The sequence below is a fragment of the Artemia sp. Qi Xiang Cuo genome, chromosome 3 (genome assembly GCF_049724085.1).
Source record: "Artemia sp. Qi Xiang Cuo chromosome 3, ASM4972408v1, whole genome shotgun sequence".
Taxonomy (NCBI): Eukaryota; Metazoa; Arthropoda; class Branchiopoda; order Anostraca; family Artemiidae; genus Artemia; species Artemia sp. Qi Xiang Cuo.
Genome location: NC_142796.1, coordinates 68,357,590 through 68,374,204, shown reverse-complemented (window position 1 = coordinate 68,374,204; position 16,615 = coordinate 68,357,590). Strand labels below are relative to the sequence as shown.

Here is a 16,615-nt window from a genome sequence, read left to right as displayed (position 1 = left end):
ATCAATCAATCATGACATCACCTGTCAGACATTATTAAACTTCGCCTGGAAACAATTTGATTAATGATTGACAGTACCTGTCAGACATTATTAAACTTTGCCCGGAAACAATTTAATTAATGACTGACAGCACAGGTGTTCCAAATTCCCAATCGCTTTAATTAACCACGTGTTCTCCCTAGGGAGGCTATGCCCATATTAGGAGTCGACATGAATTGCTGTTGACATCCATGAAAAACATCAAATAAATTGACCAACAAGCAACAACATGAAGGAAGTGTCATTGACCTGCTCCCATTAGACTCAATAATCCATTAAAGTGAGAAAGTTCCTGTTTTTCCATTCTCACTGACAAAAACCATAAAAACAGACATAAATGTGAGAAAGTTCCTGTTATTCAAATTCTCACTGACAAAAACCATAAATCATCCATAACCATTCATGAAAAACATCAAATAACTAGACCAAAACACATAACAATCCATGAAAACAGACATAAATGTGACAAAATTCCTGTTTTTCAAGTGAGAAAAATACTGTTTTTTCATTCTCACTGACAAAAACCATAAATCATCCATAACCATCCATGAAAAACATCAAATAAATCGACCAACACACATAATCATCCAAGAAAACAGACATAAATGTGACAAAATTCCTGTTTTTCAAATTCTCACTGACAAAAACCATAAACCACGTGGTTCTATGCCCATATATGGTGTGGGTACGGGACCTTTAGGGTCATCTCTACTAAAACACCCCCCCCACACACACACACACATACATCGTATTGTCCCGAAATGCATCTAATAGAAATTTCGAGAGAGGCATTCTATTCAAAATGGTCTAAATATCATATAACAAGGCTTTTGGGGTTTAAAGAAGCCCCTGATATCAGGGACAGAGATTTTAAATTATGACCAGGGGGTATTTCAAGCTTTTATGACAGGTCTGGCGGTTTAATTTTTGATGATACTCATTCTTTTTCCCTGAAAAAGACTATGTCAATATAAAAAGAACAGAAATTAATTTTAAAAAAAACAACTTTTTCCACAAAATAAGTTTTTCAAAAAAAAGTAAAGAACTCCATTAAACCAAAAATGAACAAAAATAGAACAAAATAATCTACCAAGCATACAACTTCCACAACTCAGTATCAATAAATAAATGAAACCCAAAACAAACAGAAGTTAAAAAAATAACAGAGTCTAACTCAAAACGAGCAGAAATTAATATGAGTAGGGTTCTAAACCCAATGATTTTCTAAAAGCCAGAATATAATTTGTACTCTACTGAAAAAAATTCTTTTAAATGTTTTCACTTTTATAACTTTAATAAATCAAAATCATTGAAATTTCAATGAATGAATATCAGCATATGTATATTAAACTGACAATTTACATTTTTTTTTCAGTAAATTCATTTGAATTTTTTCAGTAAAGTACAAATTATATTCTGGCTTTTAGAAAGCATAGGGTTTAGAACCCTACTCATATTAATTTCTGCTCATTTTGAGTTTGACTCTGTTATTTATTTTAATTTATGTTTGTTTTGGGTTTCATTTATTTATTGATACTGATTTGTGGTAGTTGAATGCTTGGTAGATTATTTGATTCTATTGCTTATTTTTCATTTTTGGTTTAATGGAGTTCTTCACTTTTTTTACAAAAAACTTATTTTGTGAAAAAAGTTTTTATTTAATTAATTTATTTTGTGGAAAAAGTTTTTTTTTTAATTAATACACAATAGGAGCAACCTTTCTTCTTCTCAAGTTGAGTGCCCAAAAGTCATATTAGATTCATAAGTAATTCGTTCCTACATCATATCAGACGCTGCTAATCAGGTATTCGGCCGGATTGAAACCGGATTTTTTCTTATACGACCTTTGAACTATTTTTAACAAAAGAGGGTGTGGGGGGGCTAGCTGCCCTCGGATCTCTTTTGACTATTACAAATTGAGCTCGAACTTTCAATGTCCAATCAAATGAGCCCTTTCTAAAGTTTATACGAGCATCCCTTTCATACGAACCACATATGCCCCAGGGCATAACTTACAACGCCTGCCCCGGGGCCCTGGGGGGTCGTGACGACACCTGAGATTTTGTTATCTGACTTTTGAGCAATTTTTAACTTAATGGCTGTCTCATAAATTTTATTGGATGCATTTGGGAAAACAACGGCTTGGGGGGCTAGTTGCCCTCAAATCTCTTTTGACTCTAAAAAACTGAACTAGAACTTTCAATTTCCAATCAAATGAACCCTCACTGAATTTTTTACGAGCATCCCTTCCATAAGAACCACATATTCCCCCAGGGCATAACTTACAACACCTGCCCTCGGGCCCTGGGGGGCTGTGTTGACCCCTGAGTTTTCGTTATATGGTCTTTGAACTATTTTAAAAAAAAAAGTTATCTCAAAGTTCTTATCGGATGGGTTTGGGGAAAAAAGGGTGTGGAGGACGGGGGGGGGGTCGGTGCCCTATAATCTCTTTTGACTCTCAAAAACTGAACTAGAACTTACAATTTCCAATCAAATGAGCCCTCTTTGAAGTTAATACGAGAATCCCTTCCATAAGACCCATATATTCCCCTAAGGTATAACTAAAATTCAACTGCGCTGAACAAAAAGCCTATCTCAAAATTTTTATTGGATGTGTTCGGGGGAATGATGGGCGTGGGGAGGGGGGCTAGTTGCCCTCCGATCCCTTTCGACTATTAAAAAGGGCACTAGCCCTTTGAATTTCCAATTAAATGGGCTTTTTTTAAAATTTCTACGGCAAAGCCTTCTATAAAAACCTTATATGCCCCCAGGGCATAACTTAAAACCCTTGCCCTAAGGGTTGTGGGGGAGTGTCCTCCTCAAAAACATATTTTCTATCTGGAAATCAACTACGCTGAAACAAATAGCTATCTCAAAATTTTGATTGGATGTTTTTGCTGGAATGATGGGCATGTGGGGGGGCTAGTTGCCCTCCCATCACTTTTGACTATTAAAAAGGGCACTAGAAATCTCGATTTCCAATCGAATGAGCCTCCTTTGAAGTTTCTACGACGACCTCTTCCATATGACATGCCTCTCGGGAAAAAAAAAAAAAAAAAAAATTATAATAATAAAACATTGGAGCCGTATGGCCTGTACTATAGGCAACGCTATAGCATTGCCTCTGATTGAGAGTTCAGTCTTGATTGAGAGTTCAGAGGAGACACTTCTCCTGTGATTCATGTAATTTCGCAACCTAACCTGTGTACAAAAACGTGATTAATTCATGTTTTTGATAAGACTTCTCTTGTGAATTATTTATAATCTTGATACCAGCAATTTTTCAACCTAACCTGTGAACAAAACGTGAATAATTCCTCTCTTGGATAAGACTTGTGGATACTTTGACTTATGGTGACCCATTAATCTATTTAACTTTGTTAAAATAGTGAATATTTAAATTTTTGGCAACTGATTAGTAAACACTAAACCAGATTACTGGTACTTTTCTCATTACTGTTGATTATTTTGAATTTATTGAGAAACAATTTCAAATTAGTGTTCGAATTTGTGAGTTTGAATAGCTCAAATGTTTGGAAAAAGGAGCCTCCAAAACAACCTCCTCATAGGGATATGAGTAAGTCACCATTTCAACCATCTTCGAAAGCCCTTGCTAGAACCCCCTAAAGCTGCGAATGTACCAGCGACCTCTCTGAAGAGTATTCATACCCTAAACATGGATACCACCCAATGTCCATCCCCCTCAACAACTGATACTGAAAAAGATGAAGAAGGCTTTAAGATAGTAAACTCGGCTAAGCGTAGAAGACAGAGAACAGAAAGTCCACCAGATTCAGCAATAATACATCTAACCGATACCACGAACAACTCTTCAAGAAATCCAGCCGATTCCCCGGTAATTATTCAACTAGTTCCCCAATCTGATAATTGCTTGTTTACCAACCGTGATCTACCAAAGTTGCGAGTTTCCCTCTTCAAGACCATTCGTTGCAACTTTAATATGAATATAAACAGATCAGGATCCCTAGATATCCTTTTGAACGATCCCACATCAGTGAAAAAGGTAATGGAGCTAAAAAGTGTTGAAAATGTTGTTGTCAAAGCCCACCTGTGGTCCCCAAGCCCAATAAAAACAAAGATAGTGCTCTACAATATCCCTATATCATTTCTAAACTCGGACCTGATGGAAGCATTGATGAATGAAAAAGGTGAATGCATTCCGGTCTCTAGTGTTCATACCCTTGGTCGCGAAACCACTGAAACCTCAAACTTTAAAACTGTGTTGTTTGAGCTTCAAGGACAATTTAATATTGACAAAGTGTTCATCTTTGGCCAACAAAAATCTTTCAAGCCTTACAAAGAAAAGCCATTACAGTGTATTAAATGTCTAAAGCTTGGTCACTCAGATAAATACTGTAGAGAGGATTCCAACATTTGTAAGATTTGCCTTGGCAAGGACCATAATGAGTCAAACTGTCAATTTGACCCAATATGTACTAATTGTAAGGGCAAACACCAGTCCCTAGATAAAGGAAACTGTCCCAAATATAAACAAAGGGCAGAGATACTAAGAATAGCAAAAGAGCAACAACTTCCAATCCCTTTTGTAGCAATGCAAGTCCCAAGGACACCAAGAGTCCCCCGTCCCCCAACAGGCCCCAGGCAACCAACAGCCCCTGAACCACCAACAGGCCCCAGGCACCCAGCAGCCCCCAGGACACCAAGAGTTCCCAATGCTTCCCCGCGGGTTGAAAATTTTCATAATAATCTCATCAGAGACAAAACTAATGCATGGTTCCCCTTGATAGCAAGTGCCCCCCAAAAAAACCTGAAGAACCCCCTTTCGGAAAATCCTACGCAAGGAAAGACATCAAAACCGACAAAGCTACCTGGAATTACTCCCCACAGATTTCACACAGTTTCTCCAAATGCTTTGGAAGATGAATCAAACGTGTAGGCCTACTTTAAATTAGCCAGCTTTACAGTTACCTCTATGCTCATCTCCCAATTAGAGTTACCCAATCAGTTGAAATGCATTATTCTGAAGAATTTGGCAAAAACTCACTTTGGCGAGACCATAGTTTCTGAAGCAGAAATTCAAATTGAGAGTGTTTTAAGCCAACATAGGCTGATTGAGTCACAATCAGAATGCCTGACGACTATTTAATGTGTGACTTTTCGTTTTTAACTAATTTATCCCTTTCCAATAACATTGTTTTTAATTATCCCGATATAGATGATAATCGGCATGCCAACCCTATAAGCAGCCCCCCTGGTACCTTAACAAATGCTAGTTGTAAATACCTTGATATTTTCGATTTTGCTACTAATGTGAAGCCAAAACTAGTAAATAATAATTCCCTTAATGTTCTTTGTTTCAACATCAGAAGCATCCGGGATAAGTGGCTCAAGTTTAAAGATTTAATTTCAATTAATGGTGTCTGCCCTTTCGATGTAATAGGATTAACAGAGACATGGCTTTCCGATAATGATGACACTAGTGATTTTTTACTCCCTGGTTACCAAATAATCCATATGCCCAGGAGATTGACTAAGTGTACTGGTGGTATCTCACTTTACATCCGTTCGAATGTAAATTTTACCAGGCTATCAGAGTGCGAATCTATTTTCTCTACACAACTAAATCTCAGATGTATTTATTCAATAATTGTAAACATAGTTATCGGCCAAAATTCCTATATACTCTCCTTATTTTATAAACCTCCTCCATTTCCGACCTCATGTTTTTGTAATCTGTTTGATGATTTTTCTAATTTTATTAACCTACCCCATAAAAAGGCAATAATTCTTGGGGACTTTAATTGCAACCTACTCAATGTTGGTAAAAATATTGAATCTGACACTTTTTTTGAATCGGTAACCGCGAGTGGTCTTCTACCCACAATTTTTTTCCCCAGTAGAGTCGATCCTGTGAGATCAACTTCAACATTAATTGACAAAATTTTTGTATACACTTCCCTGGGAAATGACCTGTCCTCAAATATAGTATTTTCGGATCTGTCAGACCATTTTCCTATTTACTTGTCTCTACCTTCGCAACCACTACCTCTACGGTCTAGAATTAATATCCCAACACCTACTCGAAACTACAGTTCTACAAATATAAACCATTTCATCGATTGCCTAAGAACCACTGACTGGTCCGATGTCTTAAATTGTCACGAGGTAAATTCTGCCACAAATGGTTTTGCGCAAAGGCTAAGTGAGATTATCCATTCAACTTTTCCTATTCGTAAACCTAACCGGAAAAATATCCCTATTTGCCCCTGGATGTCACATAGCCTCATTGTCTCCTCATATCGTAAAAACAAATTATATAAGTTAGCCTGTAAGACCCGTAGCGATATTGACCTATCTAATTATAAACATTATAAAAACTTATACACTAAACTCATCCGTGAAGCGAAGAAAAATTATTATTATACAAAAATTCTCAATTGCAAAGGAAATCTGAAAAAGATATGGTCCACCATTAATGATATACTTTCAAAAAATAGAAAATCAAAGTCTATACCTATTCGCCTTAAAGACACAAATGGTAGATTAATTGACCCTTTACATGCACCTGATGCATTTAATAATTATTTTTCGAATGTTCCTCATACTGACTCCCGCTCCTCCTCACAGGCTGTATTCCCTTGCTTCAATTTTAGATCCATGTTTTTCTGCCCAACTGATAGCAATGAGGTACTTCAAATCATCGGTTCTCTCCCTAATAGTTTTACTCCTGACTGTCTTGTATTAAGTAATAAGCTCCTGAAGACCATATCTCCTTTTGTCTACGAGCCCATCAAGCATATTGCCAACCTATCTTTAACCCACGGAGTTTTCCCTGATTTACTAAAGTCAGCCATTGTTATTCCAGTTCTTAAAAAGGGCGATCCAACTGAGATAGGTAATTATCGTCCAATCTCAATCCTTCCTGTTATATCCAAAGTGCTCGAGAGAATCATCTTCAGACGTCTGTCTCCCTTTCTGTTTGACAGTCAGCATTCCGTATCCTTGATTTCTCCTCACCAATATGCCTTTAGGCCGAAATTCTCAACTTCTCATGCTCTAATTGACGCCACACAGTTCATACACTCACAACTTGACCTTAAAAAAACTGTAGTGGGCTTATTTTTGGATTTTTCTAAGGCCTTTGACATGGTCGATCATAGTATTTTAATAAGTAAATTAAATAGCTACGGTGTTCGTGGTGTTCCCCTCTCTTGGTTTGATTCTTATCTATCTGGAAGGGTACAGAGTGTGAGCCTGGGTGGAGTATCCTCTCAGCCCTTACCTGTTCGGAGGGGTGTCCCGCAAGGCTCCGTTCTGGGCCCTATTTTATTTCTCCTGTATATCAATGATCTTGTTATAGACCTGGGCCCTTCAGTGTATCCTGTATTATTTGCTGATGACAGCAACTTCTTCATCACTGGCACCAATCTACCATTGGCAGTAACCTCTGCCCAAGTCCTTCTGAACAGAGTCCAGGCGTGGTGCCTTACGAATAACATGACCATTAATAGCAAAAAAAGTCAAATAGTGTTATTCAGAACCCCCTACAACAAAGACGTTATTCAACCTGCTCTTGGTCTCAGGTACTCCTCCGACATCCTCCCACAAGTGGAGGTTGCCAAGTTTCTTGGTGTATTTATTGACTCATGCTTGTCATTCTCTAATCATATTTCTTACATAACAGCAATAATTTTGAGACAAGTAGCTATGATTAACCGTGTGAATTATTTTCTTCCTCCTGACATCCTAGTTACCCTCTATTATTCCTTTATTTTTCCTTACCTTTCTTATTGCGGATCAGTTTGGGGAAATACAAAACGGTCCTTCATTAAAAAACTCAAATTTGCCCAAAACCGCGCCATTAAAGCAGTTTTTCGGCTTCCCCGTCTATATCCAACTCGTGATTTGTATTCAGATTTTGGCATAGCTCCACTTGATCAAATCATACAAAAACTAAATTTATCGCTTGCTTACTCTGCTTTCCACAATAATCTTCCACCTCAACTCCTAACCTATTATAATATTAATAATTCGGAAGCCCATTGTCTCCGTTCATCCAATAGAGCCTTTAAAATTCCTAAATGCGTTTCTAGTGCTGCCCAGCAATCTCCCATTTACAAATCTATTATTCAATGGAACAAAAGTCCCTCCAGTGTTGAACTAGCCACAAGTTTCTGCAAGTTGTATAAAAATGTAAAAAAACTTTTTAGTATAATTTATTTTTTCAATTTTTAACAAATTTGCTCTTATGATCCATTTGTTTTTCTTATATTTTTTTTTTTTTCTCTTTCAGTGTTTGTTAAAATTTTTTTTCTCTTGGTCATTAAAAAGTTATCTTCTATGATATTTATTTTTATTAATTTTTTTGTTATTTTTTTATTAGAATAACTTTAATTTAATTTAATTGATTATTTTATTTTTTTCCAGAGGCACTTCATATGGAAGGGGTCGTCGTAGAAACTCCAAAGGGGGCTCATTCAAATGGAAATTGAGAGTTCTAGTGCCCTTTTTAAGGGTCAAAAGTGATTGGAGGGAAACTAGCCCCCCAACGCCCATCATTCCCCCACACACCTCCAATCAAAATTTTGAGATAGCCATTTGGTTGAGCTTAGTTGGTTTCCAGATAGAAAATATCATTTTGAGGAGGACACTTCCCAACAACCCTCAGGGCAAGAGTTTTAAGTTATGCTCGGGGGTCATATAAGAACGATATTGGCACAATGTATTTTTTTTTTCCTTTAGAGCAGGGCACTTCGTATTAATGAAGTTGTCACACAAACTTCGAAAAGGGCTCATTCAATTGGAAATTGGAGTGGCTTGTGCCCTTTTTAATAGTCGAAAGTGATTGGAATGCAACTAACACCCCTTCCATGCTCACCAATTCCGGAAACACATCCAATCAAAATTTTCAAATATCCATTTTGTTCAGTGGAGTTGATTTCCAGATAGAAATTATGTTTTTGAGGACACTCCCCCATAACCTTCAGGGCAAGGGTTTTTATAAAAGGCGTTGTCGTAGAAACGTCAAAAAAGGCTCATTCGATTGGAAATTAAAAAAGCTAGTGCCCTTTTTAATAGTCAAAAGTAATTGGAGGTTAACTAACCCCCCTCTCATGCCCACCTTTTCCTCAAACACATCCAATCAAAATTTTGATATAGCCATTTTGTTCAACGTAGTTTTAAGTTCCGGAAATTAGGTCTTTGAAGATGACAACTCCCCCCCCCCCCACATCCCTCAGGGCAAGGGTTGTAAGTTATGCCCTGGGGGTATATAAGGTTTTGTATAGACGGCGTTGTCGTAGAAACTTCAGAAAGGGCTCATTCGATTGGAAATTTAAATGGCTAGTTCCTTTTTTAAGAGTCGAAAGTGATTCTAAGGCAACCGACACCCCTTCCACGTACACCATTTCCCCAAACAAATCCAATCAAAATTTTTATATAGCCATTTTGTTCAACGTAGTTGAAAGTTCTGGAAATTATATCTTTGAGGAGGACACTCACCCCACAGTCTTCAGAGGCAAGGTTTATAAGTTATACCCTGGGGGCATATATGGTTCTTATGGAAGGGATACTCGTATAAACTTCAGAGGGGGCTCATTTGATTGGAAATTGAAAGTTCTAGTTCACTTTTTAAGTCAAAAGAGATCGGAGGGCAACTAGCCCCCCCCCCCTCCACGCCCTTGTTTCCTCAAACCCATCCGATAAGAAATTTGAGATAGTTTTTTTTTTAAATAGTTAAAAATTGGAAATTGAAAGTTCTAGTTCTGTTTTTAAGCGTCAAAAGATATGGGAGCGTAGCCAGCTCCCCCCCCCCCAACCTCTTTTTCCCAAATGCATCTAATAAAAATTTTAAGATAGCTATTTTGTTAAAAATAATACAAAGATCATATAAGAAAAATATATGACGACACAACCCCCCACGGCCCGGGGGCAGGCGTTGTAAGTTATGCCCTGGGACATATATGGGTCTTATGGAAGGGATGCTCGTATTCACTTCAAAAAGAGCTCATTTGATTGGAAAATGGAAGATCTAGTTCACTTTTTAAGAGTCAAAAGAGATTAGAGGGCACCTAGCCCCCGCCCCTTCCACGCCCTTGTTTCCTCAAACCCATCCGATAAAAAATTTGACATAGCTTTTTTTTAAAAATAGTTCAAAAACCATTTAACGAGAACTCCGGGGTCAACACAGCCCCCCAGGGCCCGAGGGCAGGTGTTGTAAGTTATTCCTGGGGGAATATATGGTTCTTATTGAAGGGATGCTGGTAAAAACTTCAGAGAGGGCTAATTTGATTGGAAATTGAAAGTTTTAGTTCAGTTTTTTAGAGTCAAAAGAGATTAGAGGGCAACTAGCCCCCAACGCTCCTTTTCCCACAAATGCACCTGATAAAAATTTTGAGATAGCCATTAAGTTAAAAATTGCTCAAAATTCAGATAAAAAAAAACTCAGGTGTCGTAAACCCCCCCCCCCTCCCCAGGGCCCGGGGCAGGCGTTGTAGGTTATGCCCTGGGGCATATATGGATCGTATGAAAGGGATGCTCGCATAAACTTCAGAGAGGGCTCATTTGATTGAAAATTGAAGTTCAAGTTCACTTTTTAATAGTCAAAAGAGATCCGAGGGCAGCTAGCACCCCCACGCCTTTTTTCCATACTCATCTGATGAAAATTTTGAGATAGATATTTTGTTAAAAATAGTTCAAAGGTCGGATAAGAAAAAATCCGGTGTCAATACAACCCCCCGGGGCACAGGGAAAGGCGTTTTAAGTTATGTCCTAAGGGCATGTTTGTTTCTTATGAAAGGGATGCTCGTATAAACTTCATAGAGGGCTCGTTTGATTAGAAACTCAAAGTTTTGGTTCACTTTTTAAGAGTCAAGAGACTGAAGGGCAACTAGCCCCCCCCCCCCCCGCACGCTCTTTTTCCCCTAAACCCATCCGCTACAAGTTTTGAGATAGCCAGTTTTTTGGGAATTGTTCAAAAATTAGATAACAAATACTCCCCCCAGGGCACGAAGGATAGGCGTTATAAGTGTTGTCCTGGGGGCGTATATGGTTCTTATGAAAGGCATGCTCGTATAAACTTCACAGGGGGCTCATTTGATTAGAAATTAAAAAATCTAGCTCAATTTTTAAGAGTCAAAAGATATCCGAGGGCAACTAGCCCCCCCCCCTTCACACACCCGCTTTTCCCCAAGCCCATCCGATAAAATTTTTATAATAGCCCTTTCATTAAAAATAGTTCAAAGGTCAGATAAGAAAAATTCCTGTGTCGACGGAACCCGCCAGGGCCCGAAGGCAGGTGTTATGAGTAATGCTCTAGGGGCATAGTTCTTATGGATGGGATGCTCGTATAAACTTCGGAGAGGGCTCATTTGATTGGAAATTGAAAGTTCTTGTTAACTTTTTTAAGAGACAAAAGAGATCGGAGGGCAACTAGCCCCCCCCCTCCTCCTCCACGCCCTAAATGCATCAGATAACAATTTTGATATAGACATTTTTTTAAAAATAGTTCAAAGTTCTGACAACAAAAAACCCCGGTGTCGACACAGCCCCCCAGGGCCCGGGGGTAGGCGTTGTAAGTTATGCCCTGGGGGCATATATGGTTGTTATGGAAGGGATGCTCGTATAAACTTCCTAGAGGGTTCATTTGATTGGAAATTGAAAGTTGTAATTAAATTTTTAAGAGTCAAAGGTGATTGGAGGGCAGCTAGCCTACCCACACTCGATTTATTTTTTTCCCAGAGGCACTTCATATAGAAGGGGTCGTCGTATAAACTTCAAAGGGGGCTCATTCGATTGGAAATCGAGAGTTCTAGTGCCCTTTTTAAGAGTCAAAACTGATCGGAGGGCAACTCCCCCCCCCCTTAAGCCCTTTTCACCAAATACATCTGATAAAAAATTTGAGGTAGCCATTTTATTAAAAATAGTCCAAAGATCATATAACAAAAACTCCTTTACTTATGGCCAGTTCGTTAAAAATAGTTCAATGGTCAGATAAGAAAAACTCCTGTGTCGACACAACTCCCCCCCCCAGGATCCGGGGAAGACGTTGTAAGTATTGCTCTGGGGGCATATATGGGTCTTATGGAAGGTATACTCGTATAAACTTCGGAGGGCTCATATACATATTCGGAGGGCTTCGGAGGGCTGATATACAGAGAGGGTTCATTTGAATGGAAATTAAAAGTTTTAGTTCATTTTCTCAGAGTGAAAAAAGATCGGAGGGCAACTAGCCCCTCCCATCCTCCACATCTTTGGGTGTATCGGATGGATAAACCCATCTGATAAAAATTTGAGGTGACTATTTTGTTAAAAATAGTTCAACCATCAGATATTAAACTCCAGGGTCGACACAACCCCCCAGGCCGCTGGGAAAGGCGTTGTAAGTTATACGCTGGGGGTATACATGGTTCTTATAGAAAGGATGCTCGTATAAACTTCAGAGAGGTCTAGTTGGACTGAAAATAGAAAGTTCTAGTTCACTTTTAAAGAGTCAAAAGAGACCGAAGCTTAATTAGTCCCCACACGCCTTTTTTCTCAAAACCCATCCGATAAAAATTTTGAGATAGCAAATTTTGAGATAGCAAACACTAGGTGGCTTTGGTGATTTCACCCACACCCTAGAGCGAGCCTATTAGTTAGGCTTACGTCACTTCTTCGCCTGTGAGTCCAGCAAACTCAGTCCCCCGTTTTGTATACAAGTCCAGTAGACATTGCCCGTCATGAGTTAATCCAAAAATATCGATCACCCCCACTGCAACTCCAGTAGGCTTTCCCAGTAGGCAAAGCTCATATAACGAGAACAACCTCAGTTCCCCAATTGTCTTTTAAGTGCTGTGGACATGGTCATTTATAAATTTTCGAAAACATTTTATTTGGGCTCTGCAATGGCCTTCCAATGGCTCATAGAAACTCATTGACTATTTGAATTAGCCTTATCCATGACTATCTACCTTAGTTCTGCCCTAGCATGGATGGATGGATGATAAACTATCTACCAACAAGTGAAATGACATCATTTTTATACAACTCTGAAAAAGGTTTATGCCCGCTTTGCCTCTCACTCAGACTATCTGTCTTGACTTTTTCTCCAATTAGTAACACATATTCACAGTCCACCAACTGGATTTTAATTCAAAAATCAACTTCTAGACTTAATTTCATTGCGTTTTCAAAAGAAATTAAAATCGAAGTTATTTAAAGATAAATTACTCCACAACGAATACAAACATAGCCTCAACTACTCCAAATTCGCAGCTTTAACAAGTAATACAGAAAAACAAAAAGAAAGCAGAAAAAAATAACCTCTAAGCAGGAAAATTAAAGAAAGTAAAACATTGTTTATATACAATAATAGCATCAATATTAGTTTATAAAAACAAGCGGAAAAAAGTAGTTCCTTACATTTCAAGATGGATATATTATAGACATAAGTTGGCTAAAAGTGACACATTTTTGGATGTTGAGGGACATATTCATGGACCAAAAAGTTAGCAACCCTGATCCCCATGAGCTTGCCTTGCCAAAAAAAGTGTTGGATTCTTTACAGTATTATATTCCGACAATAACGAATTTTCCATTTTCTGGGTAGGAAAAAGTGAGTAGATGAAAATACTTCAGTATATAAACTCTGAAACCTAAATTAGGTAAATCAGCACTTTTCAGGAATAACTTAAGAAAAGGAACAGGACAGTATTTAAGAAATATTGTCATATAAATGATTACCTTACAGAAAATATTTTATTAAAACTACAGAAACTAGTTAAATAATTTTTTTTTAAGTAGCTGCATCAATAAAACAAGTAAGCAACATTTCCATGGAAATTTTCATCTAAAAACATTCATAAGAATAATAGTAAGATGTTTGTGACTTATAAAAGTAACCAAAGGATTATTACCACGGCAACCAAATCATTTCTTGCTTTTTCATTGAGATAACTCAGCTGCTTTCATTGTTAACAAGATCAATTCATTATAAAACTTTATAAGAAAGGAATTTTGAGACTTTTAAGAAAGAAAGAAGGAGAAACTGGACAAAAGAGTACCAGGACACAAGACTCGTTATAGAAATTGGACATTTTTGTGACTTGGAAGACCGAGCATCAAAGTAGATCAAGTCGATGTTTAGGGGGATCTCCAAAATTGGATGTTCCAACATTTCTGAACTGATGGCTTCCTTTGCTAAATTTATTTTGAGCTCCTAAAGGGGTCAAGAAAATGGCCAAAAAATCTGAAAATCCCTTAATTGTCTCAATAATAGAATTGAATTGCTTCTGTTCTATGATTGATATGATCTATAAAATGCAGATTATATCTAAGGTGTGGTCATCTTTGTTGTCTCACAACAGAGGTGATGCCTAGTTGGCCTATTTGGGAACGAATCTCGTCGTTGCTGACATGCTCTCTCCAGCCAATTCTTAGGATCCCACGAAGACAATTATTCTCAAAGACAGAAAGGCTCACAATCATATAAGAAAGTCTAGACTCATAAATGCCATATGTCTATGTAAGGGTGTTTATGTCTAGACTTATAAATAACAAATGTCTGTTTCAGAACGTCTATGAATTAACTCAGAAAAAGAAAAAGAGCCCATAAAGAAGAGCAAAACTAATGTGTTTTGCAAAACACCAAACGTTAGAACTATTGGCCACCAGTTTTCAACTTTACCAATGTCTGGTTGTTTTTCTGGAGAAAGATAATCCTCCTTCCCTATGGTATAGTAAGATTTTGAATTTTAGCATCAAAACTAACTTCTGAAGACTTTGTCAGAGCCAAATAGTTGTCATACTTTTTTTTTCGAAGTCAGTAGGCTTAATACAAATAATTATAAAATTATTATTCAAACTTAGGGACTTGTCACCTCCTTGGCCCCATAGAAGTCAAATTGGTCAAGAACTCAAAATCCACAATTAAGATATAAGTGTGTCTCTTATCAAGTTTGATTGAAATCAATCAACCTCTTATTAAAGATCTTCTAATAAGAACAGTTTAGAGACAAAATCAGACTAGACACCCTTACAGATGCCTTAATTACAAAAATTTCAACAACCTCTTACAACAACAACAACAACCTTAATCAAACAACCTCTTATTGAATATTTTCTAATAAGAACAGTTTAGAGACAAAATAAGACTAGCCATGCTTGCAGATGCCTTAATTACAAAAATTTATGTCTCGTCCCTACAATTTTTCAGATATGTGAGATAGGCTCAAGAGCCAAACCAAATATAATAAAGACCATAGTCCGTCCTTCCCACCAAGTCAGTTTTATATCTGATACCCTGTTATAGTGAATGTTGTGATGAGAAGAATGGATGGACCCTCTTGTCCCATAAAAGTTGATTCGTTTATGGACTACCAAAAGGCTCAACTATAGAATCTCTCTTTCTTCTTACAAAGTGTGGGGCCCACAGTGGGCCGCCCACTGCTTTTTTCATCCAGAGATCAGATTGATTAGACTCCCAAGATGCACAACTATGACGTTTCCTCTTACTTTTTAACATCTTTGGTTGAGTTCGAACAACTTCTTCTGTTGGATGTCATGGTTATAAGAATTTAACACTCCTCTCCCTTTATAGACATTGCATCAAGTTTGGCTGAGAGTTCAAGTTTGGCATCAATTTTACTTCAATTTTGGCTGAGATTTAATGGTCCCTCTTAAAAATGATATAACTCACTCTGAGTTATCCCAAGCTATCATTGCGTTCTTACTTTCCTTTCCTTTTGTACTTCTAATAAAAAAGGAAAAATTATTTTTGTACTTCTAATAAATCAGAAAAAAACAACATTACCAATCTTATCTGATTAATTAAGCTCTTATGGACAGTGCTCTGGATTAGACAAGCTTTCATAGACTTCATTGTGTTACAAAACCTAAAAAGAAAACTAAATTATGACAAAGAAGCATCACCACTCCAGATACATGGTAAATATAATTACATTTGGCAGGGAGGGGGGGGTATTCAAAGATGTGCTAGAATGTATTAAAATTCGGATATCTGGGCTTCAAAAAATACCCTCTAAACATGAGATCCTACTCTATTCAAGCCAAAATTGTTCATTTAAAGACTGAACTATGTATGGTTATGTTGATTAGCAAATCAAGTCTCCCAATTCACACACACTATTATCCCCATTTCCAGATTAAATATCTTAAACAAAATATATATAGACAAATAAATGAAGCTGAACATTTTACCAAAAATCAATGTCAAAACCTGACTAGTGTCCTAATGATAGTTCCTAGGAGGAAAAGGAGTAAAATATACAAAATAAAATCCCTTTGAAAGGACAGTTTAAAGGGAAGAAACCCCACTTCTTGCTGTGTCCAAGGTATGATAGCTATCCATGACAGCTTGAGATAAAGTTCAATAAACATTATTTCTAACTCAATGGAGAACAAGCTGTGCTACTCAACATTTAGGTCCGAAGACATTCATTTTGGGGGAGGATAATAGATAACCTTTTCGTTTTCATGCATTATCAGTGCTGATGATATAATACAATAATTACTTGTCCATTCATTCTGGTGGTCAGTTGATATTCCAACATGGAAAGGGAACTAAAATACAAAAAAAAACATATTTTTAAAAGAA

At 37.4% G+C, this 16,615-nt stretch overlaps 1 protein-coding gene across 3 annotated transcripts in view; it reads right to left on the bottom strand.

Annotated features, from left to right (window-relative positions):
- LOC148954455 (ferrochelatase, mitochondrial-like) overlaps nucleotides 1-16,615 on the bottom strand; it is a 113,703-nt gene that overhangs the window by 84,549 nt on the left and 12,539 nt on the right. For all 3 annotated transcript variants that reach the window (XM_089087100.1, XM_089087101.1, XM_089087102.1), the window contains exon 2: nucleotides 15,812-15,893. In XM_089087100.1, coding sequence (XP_088943226.1) covers nucleotides 15,812-15,880 — 69 coding nt within the window. In that variant the 5' untranslated portion in view covers nucleotides 15,881-15,893. The remainder of the gene's footprint in view (nucleotides 1-15,811; nucleotides 15,894-16,615) is intronic.